At 35.6% G+C, this 16,728-nt stretch overlaps 1 protein-coding gene across 1 annotated transcript in view; it reads right to left on the reverse strand.

The window, feature by feature from the left end:
- The window catches only part of RANBP9 (RAN binding protein 9), a 93,148-nt gene that overhangs the window by 11,740 nt on the left and 64,680 nt on the right, over positions 1-16,728 (reverse strand). Inside the window, exons 6-11 of the mRNA XM_038584198.1 lie at positions 13,030-13,214; positions 10,203-10,315; positions 8,756-8,864; positions 6,518-6,708; positions 5,248-5,392; positions 1,657-1,778 (exon numbers count right to left, since the gene is read on the reverse strand). Of these exons, the coding sequence (XP_038440126.1) occupies positions 1,657-1,778; positions 5,248-5,392; positions 6,518-6,708; positions 8,756-8,864; positions 10,203-10,315; positions 13,030-13,214 (865 nt within the window). The remainder of the gene's footprint in view (positions 1-1,656; positions 1,779-5,247; positions 5,393-6,517; positions 6,709-8,755; positions 8,865-10,202; positions 10,316-13,029; positions 13,215-16,728) is intronic.

Consider the following 16,728-nt stretch of genomic DNA (forward strand, 5'->3'; position numbering starts at 1 on the left):
GTAAGCAAAACAAACGAGTATTTTACTACCTTATTGAATGGAATACAATGGAGAAATCAACATAAATTGCTTATAACATCTTGTAGGTTTCATTTAGTCACTACTACCTAATAATTCATCTAAATATGTAGATTTATTTTTAATTCAGGGTCTTTGCTTTAAGTTTAATTCAGGAACTTTGCTGCTATAAGGTATCCTTTCTCTATGTCTCAAGAATCTAGGCTCTGATCTCCAGCATGCAGTTCAAAGTCAGGTGACAACTTTCCAGATTAGGATGGACCTGGGATAGCAGGGAAAGGTTTATAAGCAGTTACACATAAATCTCTAAAACTACAGTAAGCAGCATCAGGAAGAGAACAAAGCCAGTTAACTGCCTCTTGTGCTACTCTGACACCAAACAGAGATGGAATAAAAGGACGCGTTTCAGCTCAAAGCTAAATGACTCCAATAAAAACACAGAAAATACCATGTTATTGAAAGAGTTAAACACACATATACAAAATAACTGTATGTATATATCTTGGCAGACGACACTCACTTATCAATAATGTAACTGTATGGATCACTAATGACACAAATTACTAATGATGATAATAATCAACATTTACTGAGCACTTACTTTGTGCTTATTAGTTTTTCAAAGATTGGCTCATTTAATCTTTATAAGGACCTATGAAGTGGCTGTTATTATTTCTGTACCCATTTTACAGATGAAGAAACTGAGGCACTGAGCTCTTCAAGTAACTTGTCCAATGTTACACAGCTAGTAAGTGGCAGATGCAGAATTTGAATGCTGGTAATCTGACTCTAGAACTCCTGCTCTTAATCACCATGCTTAAATTACTCTCTGAATGTTGAGGCTGCAGATATCTGAGAGTATAATTAGGCTACCTTTCAAATGAAACCCCCTGCCTGAAAAGGTGAATCTACACTGAACACATAATCCTCAACAATCCTCAATAAAGACTTTTTAAACCTCAAAACAGAAATCTAATGTTGCCACAGAATTCAGACAAATTTTTAAGCTCCAATAAATTTTCATTCTCCAATTGATGGGAAAGTTTGCTGATGGTTTTAACTTTATGGTACAATCTACTACACAAGTTAACAACCAACCAAAGTTATACGTGCTAATGTACCTTTCAGCCACGTAACTTAGGGGGTGCGGGGGAGAAGGGTGGGTCACACTTAAGCACCTACCATGTGCCAGGCACTGGGCTACACACAGTCACATATATTCACATTAAATCAACATAGGAAACTGTCCTATTAGAATTTATAAAATCATCTCTATCTATCTGGCCTTTACTGGTTATACTAAGTATAAAAACTTTTCACATCTCCAACCCCAAACATCCTAAAGAACATTTAACACTAAGAGTACGGCTGCATTAATGACAGCACTGAAGTCAAGCCCAAGCAATTCTGCACAGAAAGCCATCCGGCGCTTAACTTTAGAAGGCACGGAGAAGTACCTCTGCTCTCTAGCAACCCGCTCTCACAAGACAGTTTAAGTAACATGTACTATAGTCAAATCCAATGGCACATACATCTTTAAATCTGATTTATGCTCATCAGCTGTGAATCAATACAAGTAAAAACATAACCTTGTAGTCATCATTTTTTATTAAAAATGTAAGAAATATCACTGCAGACCCATTTCGGTGTCACAATCTTCCATTTCGTGGTCATGTTTAGAGCTACCATTTAGGAAACCATTGGATGAAGTCTCTCCAACCCCATTGGAGTAGTGCTCTGTTTCCATGTCTACATCATTACTGGAAATGAAAAAAACAAACCTAATTTTAGAAATCGCATACTTGCAGCTTAGTTTAAAATAAATTACTACTCAACTACACAGCCTACTTATAAACTGACTTCGTAAAGCAATCTGCAAAAAAAGGTGTTTAGTTCAATCCTCAATGTCTTCAAAGCCAGTCTGTAGCTTGCTCTTAACAAATTTGTACTCCTGGATCAGGGAGAAAAAAAAGTCTATGTCCTAAACTGTAGTGGTTTTCTGACTTCGTATCAATATGGACAAATTCTTTTTTACATTCTTCCCACTTTTTTCCAACTCAGATCTGTACTCTGTTTTTTGTTAATCAGCCTTTGCCCGGGGACCCCCTCCACCTCCATCCGGCATGCATTTCCAGCATTCAAGGAAGATGGGGGGAAAGATTCACTCTCAAACCATTCCTGGATCTCACTTCCCCTCTTGCCTGCCCTATTCATCTCTCCTAAGATGATTTTTTTCTTTGTCTCTTGACATTCTGGCATTTGTCCTCAATCCTTGGAGACATAGCCTCCCACAAAGGTAGATAATGACCTGGACAACCACTCTGGCTGGTCTTCTTGCACCTTGCTGGCATCCCACACTAGTTTTCTCCAACGGGCTTTCTTATTGGCTAAAGAATCTAAAGCACTGCCAAATCTTCATTTGAAAAATACCATTTTGGATAATCAGAATGCTAACTTTTGCTCATATCACATTTACTGAAGAACAGCCCTGTGCCAGTCACCATATCTGGACACACTGAAACTGTCACCACACGTTCCCCATCTCCTCCACACTCAAAGAACTATAAACACCTACTCTTGAAGACTTCTCCAGTGAAGATCTATGTAAGGATTATACACTCCAGAAGGACATATTTCATGAAAATATAGGAAATACTTAAATTAAAATGTACTTTTCTCATTTAAAAAGCAATATATATTCATTTGTAGAAAAAAAACACTGGAAAAAAAAAGAAAAGAAAAAAACAACACTGAATGCAGATAAGCATAAAGTGTTCTGTGCATGATGCCACCAGACATAACCACTAGCAGCACCTCGGAGTGTGCGAGTATAAGTGTATATGCGTGGGGGCACCACTTCTATCAGTAAAATGTGTGAGGCAAAACGGCACAAATCTAGGAAGAAAGAGGTAATCGCCCCAGTACTCCTCCATCAGTCAGAAAAGCTTGTTTACTAGATTTTTTTTTTTTTTTTTTTTTAAGTAGGCTCCCCACCCAGCAAGGAGCCTACACAGGACTGGAACCCACCACCCTCAGATCAGGACCTGAGCTGAGATCAAGAGTCGGATGCTCAAATAACTGAGCCATCCAGGTACCCCTAGTTTTACTATATCTTGACGAACTTTGAGAATTGATAAGAGAAACCAAACTTTAAATGATATAAGTATACTAAACTTTTCTCTTTTTTTGACAATATAGTATTTGGGAGGAATTCTTTCATTCAACACACATTTAAGAGCTTTTGAGCCATGTTCTGTGTTAGGTGCTAAGGATACAATGACACAGCCTCTGTCCTCCAGGGGCAAACAGAGGATCCATCAGCACTATGATGAGAGTTAATTACACAGAGTGACACAACATTCGGTGGGGATGTAATCAAGGATATTCATCTTGGAAGAGTAACAACAGAACTGAGTGTTACAGCCTGCTTGAATGAAAGTTAGTCAAGGGAGGGTAGGGAGTAGCAATTTAGATGGGCAGGGAGGGCGGGGTGCAGTATAATGCAAAAAGCACACCTCTGGAAGTTAGAAATCCTGGGACATAGTCACAAGTCTGCAACTTACTAGCTACAAAGTATTGATTGACCTTAACACCCCCCAAAAAACCATTTCCTTTTCTGGTATTCAGCTCTACATCTGTAAAATGGTTTTAATAGTTAATACCATCTTTGCCTACTTCACAATACAACTGTAAGGACAGCCTTCTCGAACTATAAAGTAACTGATACTGCTTAACAGTTTAAGGCAGTTTAAAAGCTTACTTCTTCTCCTTCTACACTGCACTCAGGATGCTGTGTCACCAAACCCTTCCGGTGAGCTTACTTCCCTGAACTCAGGTAGTAATAGGTCTCTTTAGCAACTTCCTGCCATAAAGAGTATTTAAGAGAAAAACCCACAAATTGCCTACAGCCCTGACCCCAGACAACGGCAGAAGCTTCTACCAATAAAGTACTAAAGTGCTATAAAGTACAATAAAGGGTTAACTTTTTAATTGTCTCCACACATTATTTTTTTACCACAGTCTTCTAATCTGTTTTCTAGCATGTCACTTCTACTGTGAAAGGCTACCCTAATCTCCTCTGCTTTAAAAGACAGCCATTTTTTCCTCCTGTTCTCCTCATACCACTTCTTGCGGACTTCCATTACAGCCTGTGCCACACACACCATTACTCAGTAAGCTGTCACCCGGGATAGGTAACCTGGATATTCTGATTACGCTACCAATTTGCAAATACAGGTTTTTACACATGTGCCTTTCTCCAGAATCATATTTCCATTAAGATGCCACGTTAAAAGCTAGGTTCTTTCTCCTTGACAATAAAGTTTTACACGGAAGAACATTTCCCCCAAATGCAGTGTGACCCATCAATTTATGTGAGAAGACCAATCTATCATCAAATTGATAAAATCTACACATTATTTTTTATTTGTATTATTTTTATCATTCCACTAGCATGAATTCAGATGCTGGATGATTTGAGCAGGCTGACTTCTTAAGAACTTGCTCTCATACACTAATAGTCAAATGACTGATTACATTCCACAAACCTTTAGGTTCATGAATCTTCAACTCCAGTGTATGAAGGCATGTAGACATTCCTTCTCTCAAAGCTTCTTGAAGTAAGAAACCATGCCTAGCAGGATGTCTGACACCCAGCAGGTCCTCAATACTCTGCTCATGCTATATGGTTATTACTAAATGACTCAGGGGTCCATCTGCTGCTATAAGCAAGCTCCCTAAAGTAGGATTTCAAAAAAGATTCTTTGTAAAGTTAGTTATTTGGAATTCAGCAAACACTCTCCACATTTACACCAAAAAAACCCCACAGAGGAAAAAAAAGTTGTAACTGTATCATATGTTGCTTCTAGAGAGTAAATATACTGCTGTGACTTAACTTGGAAGTATAAGAACAGCATCTATGTGACCATCTGTACAGGCCTGTGCCGGCAGGAAAACCAGAAGAAGGCAGAGCCCAGAAAGGATTCTTAGACCCCCGCAGAGGGCAGAGGGCTGCAGATTCAGAGAAAGGAACAAAGGAAAGAGGCTGTGTGCACACGGGGAGACTGAAAAACTCTGGGAACTTACTCCATGCCCTTTTATTCTCTGGGGCTTAGGAAGTCTCAGACCCCCCTGATGGACCATGTAATGCAATTTTTCTAAATTGTTAAAAACGAAGACACTTATCCTTAGGTGGTTTATAGTACTGCGTAAGCTCGGGAGGTCACATACCTGGTGAAGTTATTAACTTGCTGTGATCGTGACATGTTTATACTGTTTAGTTCTGGTACGTTCAAATTGGATGACTGGTGTTTACTATGGCAATATGATTGATGTGCTTTATTTGATATGACACCATTACTACAACTTTCAAAACCTAGGGGAAAAAAAAACAGAAAAAGATGTATGAACAGAGAAACACACACCAACTTATTATTACATTGCAAATAACGTACCCAGATTCTGATCCTGCATTTAAAATTCTTCTAATGTAGGGAAGTCAATGCATGACTTAGATAGTAAACAGATAACTTCTTTGAAAGGATATAAGGATGTTCATTGTAGGCTAATAATTAGCATCTCCTCTAACAGTTACTGAGGCTTAATTATGGATCTTATTTATTCCCCACAACACCCCCCCCCCAGGGGAATAGTGCTCTCATCGCTCTCATCTCACGTATAAACCCACCGAAGCCAAGAAGCTGGGCGTGCGTGCGTGAATGTATGATATTCTAGATGGGAAGGGGAGAAGGACACAAACCAGAGAATCGTGTGCATGTACAGGATGGCGATGTAAATAAAACAAGAGGCAGGAATGTAGAAAGGTATATGCCAACTGAGCAAAAGCAAAGGTGTTGGTCTATGAAAGGAAAGGAAACAGCGTCTGACTTGTTTCGAAAGCTGAACATAAGGAGGCCACAGAATGCCTTGGGAAGAATGGAACGAGACAAGCAAAGAAAGAAGGCTGGGAGAAACTAAATCTACAGAAGTGACGGCATAAAAGCCAAGAAAGGAGAGAACTGTAGTTAGGAAGGGCGAGGAGGAACAGGGCCGGGCAGAGCAGATGCTGGCAGGAGGTGAGCTGGGAGGGGAGGAAAGCTGGCAGCCCAGCGAGGCCTGCTGACCGGTGGACTAAAGCCGCCATGGCCATGGCGCCAGTGTTCACCGATGCTTCATTCCGACAGAGCTACCTTTTATCTTTACCAAATGTCTACAATTTAATTTCCAGAGACAACCCGAATATTGACCTTTGTTTATGAAGATCTGCTTATAACTTGTTCTCAGAAACAGCTCTACTCCAAGTTACCCTCTTGGTAGTAACAACACACGAATCTGACCCACTTTACAATTTTTCTTCCAGAACGTCCTGAGACCAAGTATGCACATGTGTGAAACAGCTACATGGAAATGTCCAGATTTTTTAAACTTTATTTTTTGGGGGGATTCAAAAGTATAAACAAGGGTAAAAACTTAAAAGTACTGTCATAAAACTGAGCCTCACCAGAAAAATGTGCAGTACTTCCTTTGCCTGATGCTAAATTGTGGATGTTCATTCCGTGGCTGGGGCTCATACTCGGACTACTGAAAGGTCGAGGACTAACTGGGTAACTGTCTTGAGATTTAGGACTTCGGCCTCCCAGACATCGTACTTCACTATCTGTACCATTCACCATTTCTATAAACTGACGCACTCTAAAAAAAGAAAAGACAAAATTTACTGAGATAATTTCAAATAGACATTTATTTATTTATTTAGTAAAAACAGATTTCTAAGAGGAAATATTTTAAGAACTGGTATTTATCTTTTTTTTTTTTTTTAATTTATTCATAGAGACAGAGAGAGGCAGAGACACAGGCAGAGGGAGAAGCAGGCATCATACAGAGAGCCCGACGTGGGACTCGATCCAGGGTCTCCAGGATCATGCCCTGGGCTGCAGGCGGCGCTAAACCGCTGAGCCACCGGGGCTGCCCAAGAACTGGTATTTATCAATAGGTATGGCCTTTAGACAGTATGCTAAAAATATTAACTATGGTTTCATATTATGTACTGCTTAAATTTAAAAGTGTCTGGAAAAATCAGCATATAAAGCAAAAGACACTGTATCTCCTTTAATCAAGATTTAGTGAGAAAATGAAAACCTAGCTGTGGCTATAATTTTTTTTTTTAATTTTATTTATTCATGAGACACACAGAGAGAGAGGCAGAGACACAGGCAGAGGGAGAAGCAGGCATCATACAGAGAGCCCAACGTGGGACTCGATCCAGGGTCTCCAGGATCAGGCCCTGGGCTGAAGGTGGCGCTAAACCACTGAGTCACCCGGGCTGCCCTATGGCTATAATTTAATCAAAATGGACTTTATTTTCAGAGTTAAAATGATTTAATCAAATAATATTTGCACTCGATAACAAGTAAAATAGTATGTAAGAACACGATGTGTTTAATGTACACATGATGCAAAGAGCCTCCCATTTAACCAAAATGAGCCACATATTTAAAATTTTACTCTAAAGCAAAACAATTTTGACATTTGGCTTACAAAGGGTTTCTGGTACATCAGAGAGGTGAAATATTAAGCTTAATAACACGTGAATTTTAAAATAACAAAGATTCAGAAGGCCAATAAAAAAAAGTCAAATTATGATGGCTATTATTAAAAAAAGATGTAGACTTAAAAAAAAAGATGTAGAAAAGTATTGGCAAGGATGTGGAAAAACTAGAATCCTTGTACATGGTGAGACTAAAATGGCACAGAGCTATAGCATTCTGAGGATCAAATTTGTCAAAAGATTAAACAGATTATATATATATATATATACACACACACACACACAAGGTATATGTAAGTATATACACAGTGTGTGTGTGGGTGTGTGTGTATATATATATTGTGTGTGTGTGTGTGTGTATATATATGAAATATATATATACACCCAACAATTCTATTTCTGGGTATATACCCTAAAGAACTGGAAACAGGGACTCCAGTGGATATTTGTACACTCCTGTTCATGGCAGCATTATTCACAATAACCAAAGTGGAAGCAACCCAAATGTCTATCAGTTATTCAGCCTTTGAAATGAAAGAAATTCTGACATATGCTGTAACATGAATGAATTTTGAGGACATGTTGCTATTAGGAATAAGCTAGTAACAAAGAACAAATATGTTATGACTCCACTTAGATGAGGTACCCAGGGTAGTCAAATTCAATTTCACAGAGACAGAAAAGTAAAATGGTGGTTGCTAGGAGCTGGGTATAGGGAGAAATGGGGAGTTCGTTTCTCTGGGGATAACGAAAAAAAGTTCTGGAGATGGCTGGTTGCTGACAAATGCAGAACAGTGTGACTATACTTAATACCATAGAACTGTGCATGTAAAAATGACAAATTTTATGTTATGTACATTTTACCAATTTTCAAAATCACACAGACTTACAATAAGGTACTTTCCAGGAAGAAAAATGGATATCCATCTCATAATTAAGATTTTAACATTTCTGAACATAACAGCTAGCATAATAGAAGAGCAAACACACAGGAAAAGATCCTATCTGCTTATAATCAACACAAGTGGTTTTTTTTTATATATATAATCTGTTACTTGAATGTGCTATATTACAAAATTGTATGTAAATATCTGAAAAAAGGTGAAACAAAAATTAAAACTATTAAAGCATGACAATAATTCTGATTATATGTAACACACACATAATACAGTAACATTTTATTAAACTTACTTTAATGTGAAAAGAAGATTAGGATTTCTTTCAAGTAAACTTGGGTATAACTGTTGTGTTGTTTCAATGGCTTCTCCCATTCTCCCTGCTAACACCAATTTCTGAATTCCTATTTAGAAAAAGAAAACAAGAGATTGATTTTTTTGAGTAGAAACAAAATAGTGGGTCCTCAAAAAAAAGTTAGTAAAAAAAACAACTTTAAATAAATTATTGCAATTAACTTTCATTTTTCTAAAATCTAGTTCCTATTAGGCAATCAAGAAGAAATTTCATACATACTAAAAATTAGAAAAATAAGTACTTCATAAAACTATTTTTAAAAATCACAAATATACAGGTAATACAGGAAAAACACCTGTTAAGCAATACTGAAATATTAACCTCTAAGATTAAAAAGATGGATGTGTTTCTATAAATGCCTAGAATGTGGTGCTGGGTTCAAGAATACTTTTCCCAATCTCATCAAGTCACACACACTAAACAGGTACAGCTATTAATATGTCAATTATACTTCAGTGAAGTGTATTTTTTAAAGATCATAGCAAACATTAGAGATAATATTCAGAATGTCTTATCAAATACAATAACCTTTAGCTCCCAGTACTAAGAGAACACTGGCTTTTGAGTAAGACCTGAATTCCCCAGATATAGACTGAGTGTTCCCTGTGTGTTGGATATTTGTTAAATTAGATGACGAGGATGCACAGAGTAAGTGATTGTCTCCTGTTTGCCAGAGCTCAGAGCATAGTAAGAAAGACAGACAAGCCTATGATTAGTTAACAACACAATGTAATTAGTGTTATTATAGCAAATTTGACCTATAAAAAAAATTGTTTCCAAGCATCATGATTTCACCCATCACCTGTATTTTGATGCCTATCCTCTCACCAAGTCATCCCCTCCCTAATGGACTAACTGCACCGCATTTAGGAAGGCTAACTGTGGAGGAGTGACATGCTGACTTGCCCTTGGTAGAACAGGCCCGACAGCTCTGGCCAGAGTACTGGGACCCAAGAATTAAAATTTAAGATCAATACTATCTTAAGTTTAGATAGCAATTCAAATGCAAAGATTAATATTTCTTTTACATATTATCTTCACCAGTATCTAATCATGGGACCACATTACCTACTAAAAAATTTTTTGTTAAATGTTTACTTCCCAAAATCTAAAGCAAACATTTAAGGGGAAAAAAAAAAAAGGTAAACATTTCTTATAAAACTATCTCCAAAATATCTTTCTATATCCAGAATGCTAACACAGTCTTAATGTGAGTGTTTTTTAAATTGGTCTTCAAAAATGTCAATGAAGATTAATTTCAGAGGCATCAATTTTAAGTTAATATATTTGAAAATTTTTTAAATTAAAAAATATAATTTCTAAAAATCAACAAAATCAAACCTATAATCTGAAAACAAGTGTTATCCATGCACCACAGGGTCCTTACTTTGTCTATTCTTAATGGAAGCTAATTCTTCTAGAACGGTCTGGTCTGTAGATCTGGCAAAGGCCTCTGCTGTGGCACAGTACCCATGGTGGACTAAATAAGATGAAACCATTCTTAAAATAAAAAGAAGAAACACACATCTTTTAGTCAAGAGAATACAGGCTTCATACTACAACTTACATAAAACAAGATCTACTCTGTTGTTACAAAACCAACCTATTCCCTTAAAATAAGGCTTTAAGGACCTCAACTTTAAAATCAGTTAAAAAAAGAATCATTTTGTTCTAGTCATGTAGTATTTCCAAAAAGAGAACCGCAAATGCCATGTTAAGAGTACTCTCCCTAAGAATAACTGTCACAAGAGAAGAATCCCTGACAGACTCTTGATTCTTGGTTCCCCATTATCCCCAGGGTCCTTTCCTGTCACTTCCCATCCTTATATTCAATATTCAATCCTCCTAACCATAATTTCTGTTTCACCTTTAATTATACAACTTATCCTAGTGAAGTGCTGGCATTTTCTAAAACACAACACTTTTTAAATAACAGATTAATAACTCTTTGGTGTTATGGAGTTCAATTCCTTTCTTTTCTCATCAGTTGCATGGGATAGGATCTCCAAGAGGTGAACACAGGTGAACGGGAGAGAGGCTTTTTCAGAACAAAGTCTATGAGGGTGATAATACTAACTCACGAAAAACAGCCCTTCTGATCCAAATCAGTATTACTGTACATGAAAGATTAGTTACTCAAACGTGATTTACATGGAAGTGCCATGCTTTCAAAGAACAAGTTTGTTGTTTTTCAAAGTCATCAAGTGGTCAAAACACATTTACATCTAACTGCAAAAGGTTAAAGAAAACTTAAAAAAAAAAAAAAAGGTTAAAGAAAACTACTGACTCAACAATATTAACCCAAATATCCAATATATCCAAATATTCAACTCCTAAACCTGCCGCCATCTGGCACTACTAACACCCTATCAGAAAATGGTAGGAAGCAGTGAAGAGGGATGGAGGGGGCAGCAGGGAAAATCTCCAAGAAACAGATTTTGCATTTTACTTCATCTAATTGGTCAAAATGATTTACAAAAGTAGGAAAGAACTTTTTAAAATGGACTTCCTAGGAGGTCACGGTGAGTGTCAGTTTTAGAAAGAATGGGGTGGTGGCCCTCACTGGACTCTGGTTACAGAATTAAGTTAAATGAGGCTTCCTCTACTACGATCCTGCTATGATCCTCAGTGGCAACCATTTTTAAAGTGCGAAGGGGAGGTGACCCCAGGAGAGCAACTTATCGTCACTCTAACTCATGGAACTATGAGGTTTTCAGCCAGGCTTTGCTGTTCTGTCAGCTGTGCTGGCAAAAAGTACCAGTGCAGAGGCTCTGTGATACCAGATGATAATAGCTCCAGGGAAGAAGCATGTTTTCAGAATCACCATCATGTCTTCCAATCATTATCTCCTCCAAAAAACACACACAAAGATTTATTATATCTTTAAATGTACAACTGTTCAAAGCAATTACACAGACATTTAGGACAAATTGTTAGATTCATGGTATCTGAAAGTCTCTGCTATTTTCTTTGATGAGATGACAGCAGGGAAAATGACTATTTAAATTTACTTGTACTTATTTGATTTTTAGGTCTGCACTATTTCAAGCTTTAAGAGCTACCACTGAGTACTACTGACACCCAGGCATCATCTCCAGCCTTTTAGCAAAGGTATAATCTAAAGAGTTGACTATCATAGGACTTACGTTTTCCTGCTGACTTCCATTCCAATGAAATTCTACTTTTCCATAAAGAACAAGTTGAAATAAAGGTTGTTCATTTTACAATATACTTTTATTGATACCCACTGTTTGCTCTGGTATCACCTACCCATTCTGTACCATCGTTATCATGAAATCCTAAGTATTTATCCTGCTTTTAGGAATCCTCACTCCATGTTCCTATTTGGTCTTTTACTCCTTTTGCTGTCTCTTAAATGTCTAATAATAATATATTAAAATAATTAGTAAGATTTAAAAACTCCTTCAACTGGAGGCTTGTGGTCAGATTTCCCTATATAGAATGAAGACAACTATAATCTAATGGAATCTACATGAAAAATAAATAGATTTCACAAAAAAGGGATCCTAATAACCAATAGTAGCTGAAATTATTCTTAGAGTGACCCAATTCACTGGAAAACTTGAGTCAAATCTTGAAATACAAAATATACACACAAGTCTGTATTCCAGTACATTAACTATACCATTATTTTGATGCTTATTCCTACTGAGTAATATTTCTTTTCCCCTATACATATTTGAACTACCGCTGAACACAGCCAAGTTCATGTCCGAAACCCACAGTTCCCGAGTTACACAATCTAAACTATCTTCCTGAATTTATCTTTGCATTAACACTAATAATAAAAGAATCAAGTAACCTATGGAAAGCATTAAATCCTATTACTAAGGATAGCAAATGTATTAACTAAGCAATCTTGAATCACTTTATTTCCTCCACCAAATTAATACATCAGACTAAAATACATTTTTGTATGTGTGCCACCAAATAAAAAAATTATTTTTAAGTAGAGTGAATTATCTTTTAGAGATTAAAATATAATCAACACATTAAAATTATTAGAATATGTAAAAATCACTTTTAATTAAGAGTAAATTATTTTATAGATTTAAATATAATCAATGATACACTAAGATTATTAGGATATAAGTTAGATTAAAATGCTTCAATAAGTATTTTTATGCTAAAAGAATATTTGATAAAAAATATATATTTTGAATAATAATGTCCATTCACATTTCTTCACTTACTTTTGTATCATGGTCTGCCATTCGCCTTCCCGATCTCCAATAGGAAACCGGTCTATCTGTGCCTGTATTTTGGTTCTCCACTCTCGCATGTAGTCTTCTATATCAAACACAAAAGGATGCTGCCCAAAATTGGCATCAACGACTTCTCCTGGTGTTTGGAGCCCCACGGTAGGATATAAATTTGGCTGTAAGACAACACATTTCACTAGCATCTATCTATCCCTTTTATATTAAAGACATCTTCATTCTTTCAAATGTTATCTTTAAAATAACAGAATTTTACTTCTTTTTTTTTTTTTAGAATTTTACTTCTTGAATAATTTAAAATCACAATCAAACTAGTAGAGAAAGAAAAATAATCTAAATACAATTAAAAGCAAATACTCTAAATACAAATAACTTAAAATAATCTAAAATAGATTATATGCTGGATGAAAAATACCATTTCACCATGAAAAATATAAACCAACCTCAGCCATCTATTTTATTTATTCAGAAACTGTGAAAAAAAAAAAAAAGAAAGAAACTGTGGCATTATGCTTCTAATAAACAAAAACACAAATCTTGCTTCTAATAAAAAACACAAGTCTTGCTCTTCAGACTGTCATTTAATAGATATAAAGATTTAAATTTCAACAGGTAACTCGGACTTCTCTTTCTATATATGATATGTATGATGCATGTCTAGAAACTGCACATGAGGACTAGTGAGTTACCACAGAAGCACAATCTTAACTGGGCTCGCACTCCTTTAAGTTCATGGATTTCATTTCTCTGTACATCTGGCATGCCATTAGAAAGAGACTGTAGTAAGAATGTAATTATAAGCAAAGCACAGTGCCATTAAGAGTGGGAGATCTCTTTATAAAAGCAAATGACTCAAATGCACATATTTCTGAAGAGAAAAAGGATTCAAATATTCAAATTCACAGAGAAATGCACTTAGATATACTCCAAGATTTTGAGGCTAAACGATCAAATTTAATAGCTTCAAGTATACAAAAAAGCACACAAGTCCTTTTGGCTCTATCACTAATTGTTATATCTAAAGGGGGAATGAGTTACTGAATGTCTACTAAATAGCAGGGTTTAAGCATAATAATAATCCTGTAAAATAATTATTGTTTGCATTACAAAGATAAAGAAATTGAGGATTGGGGATAATTAACTTGCTCACAGTCTACATTATGACAGAGGAGGGACTGGAACACAGATTTAATCTGACACCAGAGCTAAATTTAGGTTTTCTTCCTATAAACTCCAAATCCTACTTTATCATCATTCTTTGTCTTTATGCCTTATTTTTTTTTTTGCTTTAATGGTTATCACAAGTATTTTCAGCACAAAATCAGGTAAAGATTGAGAGGGCATAATTTGGATATAAAACATAAGAGGCTTAGATTTCACAGCAAAAAGCTAAGAGGATGTACTTAAAAACTGATCAATCAAGCAACCAAAATCAGAAACAAAAGGAATACTGTGTCAAAATACTAAGAAACAGAACTTATTTGGGAAATAAATGGTAATGCAATGTATGCAAATGTTCTGATTCTTAATCAACAAAACTAGCAAGTTCTTACAATTTTAAGCTGGAGACAAGTGAGATACTTGTTATAACCCTCTCGTTTCTGACACAGAGAAAACAGACCTAAAGAGTCTGAGGGATTTATCTAGGAGCACACAACTTAATGACACACATAAAGCAATTATTGCAAGCCTCTCCATTTCTAGCACAGTATTCTTTCCATTAAACTCCATTACAAGATTATGACATACTTTAAAACAAAAGTATATAAAGCCAAAGACTCTTAATAAAGATAACAAGAGTACAAGGCAATCCTGTTTGTTAAGCAGAATTTATAATTCTGATATTTGGCATTGCCCAGAGATGCTTTAAAAATAGTTTGCTACTCTAAATTTTCCTGACAAATTCAGGAAAATAAGCACATCCACACTATAAAAGAAAATCAACATTCAGGAGTACTGATAAAATTGTGCTATAAAAAAAGTTTAAAATTTCCCTATGACAAAATATGCCATTAATGTCAAGACAAATGGATTTTATCGAAAAAAAATCCGCTATACATATAAGGATCAACATTCTCAATGTAAACAATATTCTCACAATACAGGACAAAGATTAACAGACCAATTCAATTTTTTTCTTTTTTTTTTCCTTCAAATTTTTTTAAGTAGTGACATATATACAAGCAATTAGAAGAAATATAAAATGACAATGAAAATATACAGAGACATTAACCTCACTCAATTGCCTAAAATACAAATCAAAACAAGAATTTTATGCACATTAGATTAAGATTTAAAAGACTGAAAATACCCAATGTTGACAGAAGGTTGAGATCATACAAGCCCTCTCATCCAATGTGCACAGAAATGTAAACTGTATAATCTTTTAAGAAAGAAATTTGGCAAAAATCTATTGAAATTGACAAAGCAATTTCACTTGTGAGAATTAAATCCTGCAGAGAAACAAACATGTGCAAAGATATATGCCCTGCAGCACTATTTTAATGGCAAAATATTAAAAAGAATGTCCATTCACAGGTGGTATTACATACCATATCATTGAAACTCAGACTCTAATAACTGTAAGATATACCATTATTTTAGGTCTAAGAAAAAACACTGCCCATTAAATCTGACAGGCCATAGATTCTAAGAAGCACTCCCATTTCATAAACGTCAAAATATGAAAAGTATACATCCTAGAAATTGTGGTAGTACATCATAAAACAAGCTATTGTAAGAAATGAGTAAAAATGTGTATACTGATACAGAAAGAGGTCATATATATTACTAAATGAAGAAAGCAAGCTAGAGACTACATAAACTATGACCCCACTGTAAACACTTAAATAATGGACAGACCTGCTAACAAGTTTAGAAACAGACCTGGAAGGATGCGCACTCATCTCAACACGTTGTGATTATAAGAAACTTCTCTTCTGCATAATTCTGTATTTATAAACATTTATTATTTGAATACTATACATTGCCTCTGGAATCAGAACACGATAAAAAACTAGAACTGGTAAAGTCAGCTGGAATCAATGAAAAGTAACTTTTTTAAGGCTACTCAACTTTAAACCTGAAGAACTGAGGAGAAAGGAATTAGCCATCGAGGGGCTAAACTATACATTTTAACTTTTTAACTTGCTAGACTACAGATATCTAAAAATAGGAACAATTCAATAGTTTTTAGCATAACCACAGAGTTGTGCAACCATCACCACAATTTTACATTTTCATCATTCCAAAAAAGTAACCTCCAACCTATTAGCCATCACTTCCTGCCCCTCATCCCATAACCCTCGACAACCATTAATCTACTTTCTGATCCTACAGCTCTACCTATTCTGGACATTTCATACAAATGGAATTATTTATATAAAATGTGGTCTTTCGTGACTGTCTTCTTTCATTTAGCATAATAATGCTTACAAGGTTCTTCCATTATGTAGCATGAATCTAGGTTATGGATTTATGTAAAACAATTGTTTTCCATGAAAATTTCTAATACATTAAAAAAATCACCCCTTCTTTTGTAGAATCAGACAAAAATAACACCTCTATGAAAATAAAACAAAAGATCTCCTATTTTCTATTAGCCTATGAAAAATATAGACCCTATAAAGAACTCATTAAACTCAACAGCAAAGAAACAATCCAATCATGAAA

The sequence above is a fragment of the Canis lupus genome, chromosome 35 (genome assembly GCF_011100685.1).
Source record: "Canis lupus familiaris isolate Mischka breed German Shepherd chromosome 35, alternate assembly UU_Cfam_GSD_1.0, whole genome shotgun sequence".
Taxonomy (NCBI): Eukaryota; Metazoa; Chordata; class Mammalia; order Carnivora; family Canidae; genus Canis; species Canis lupus.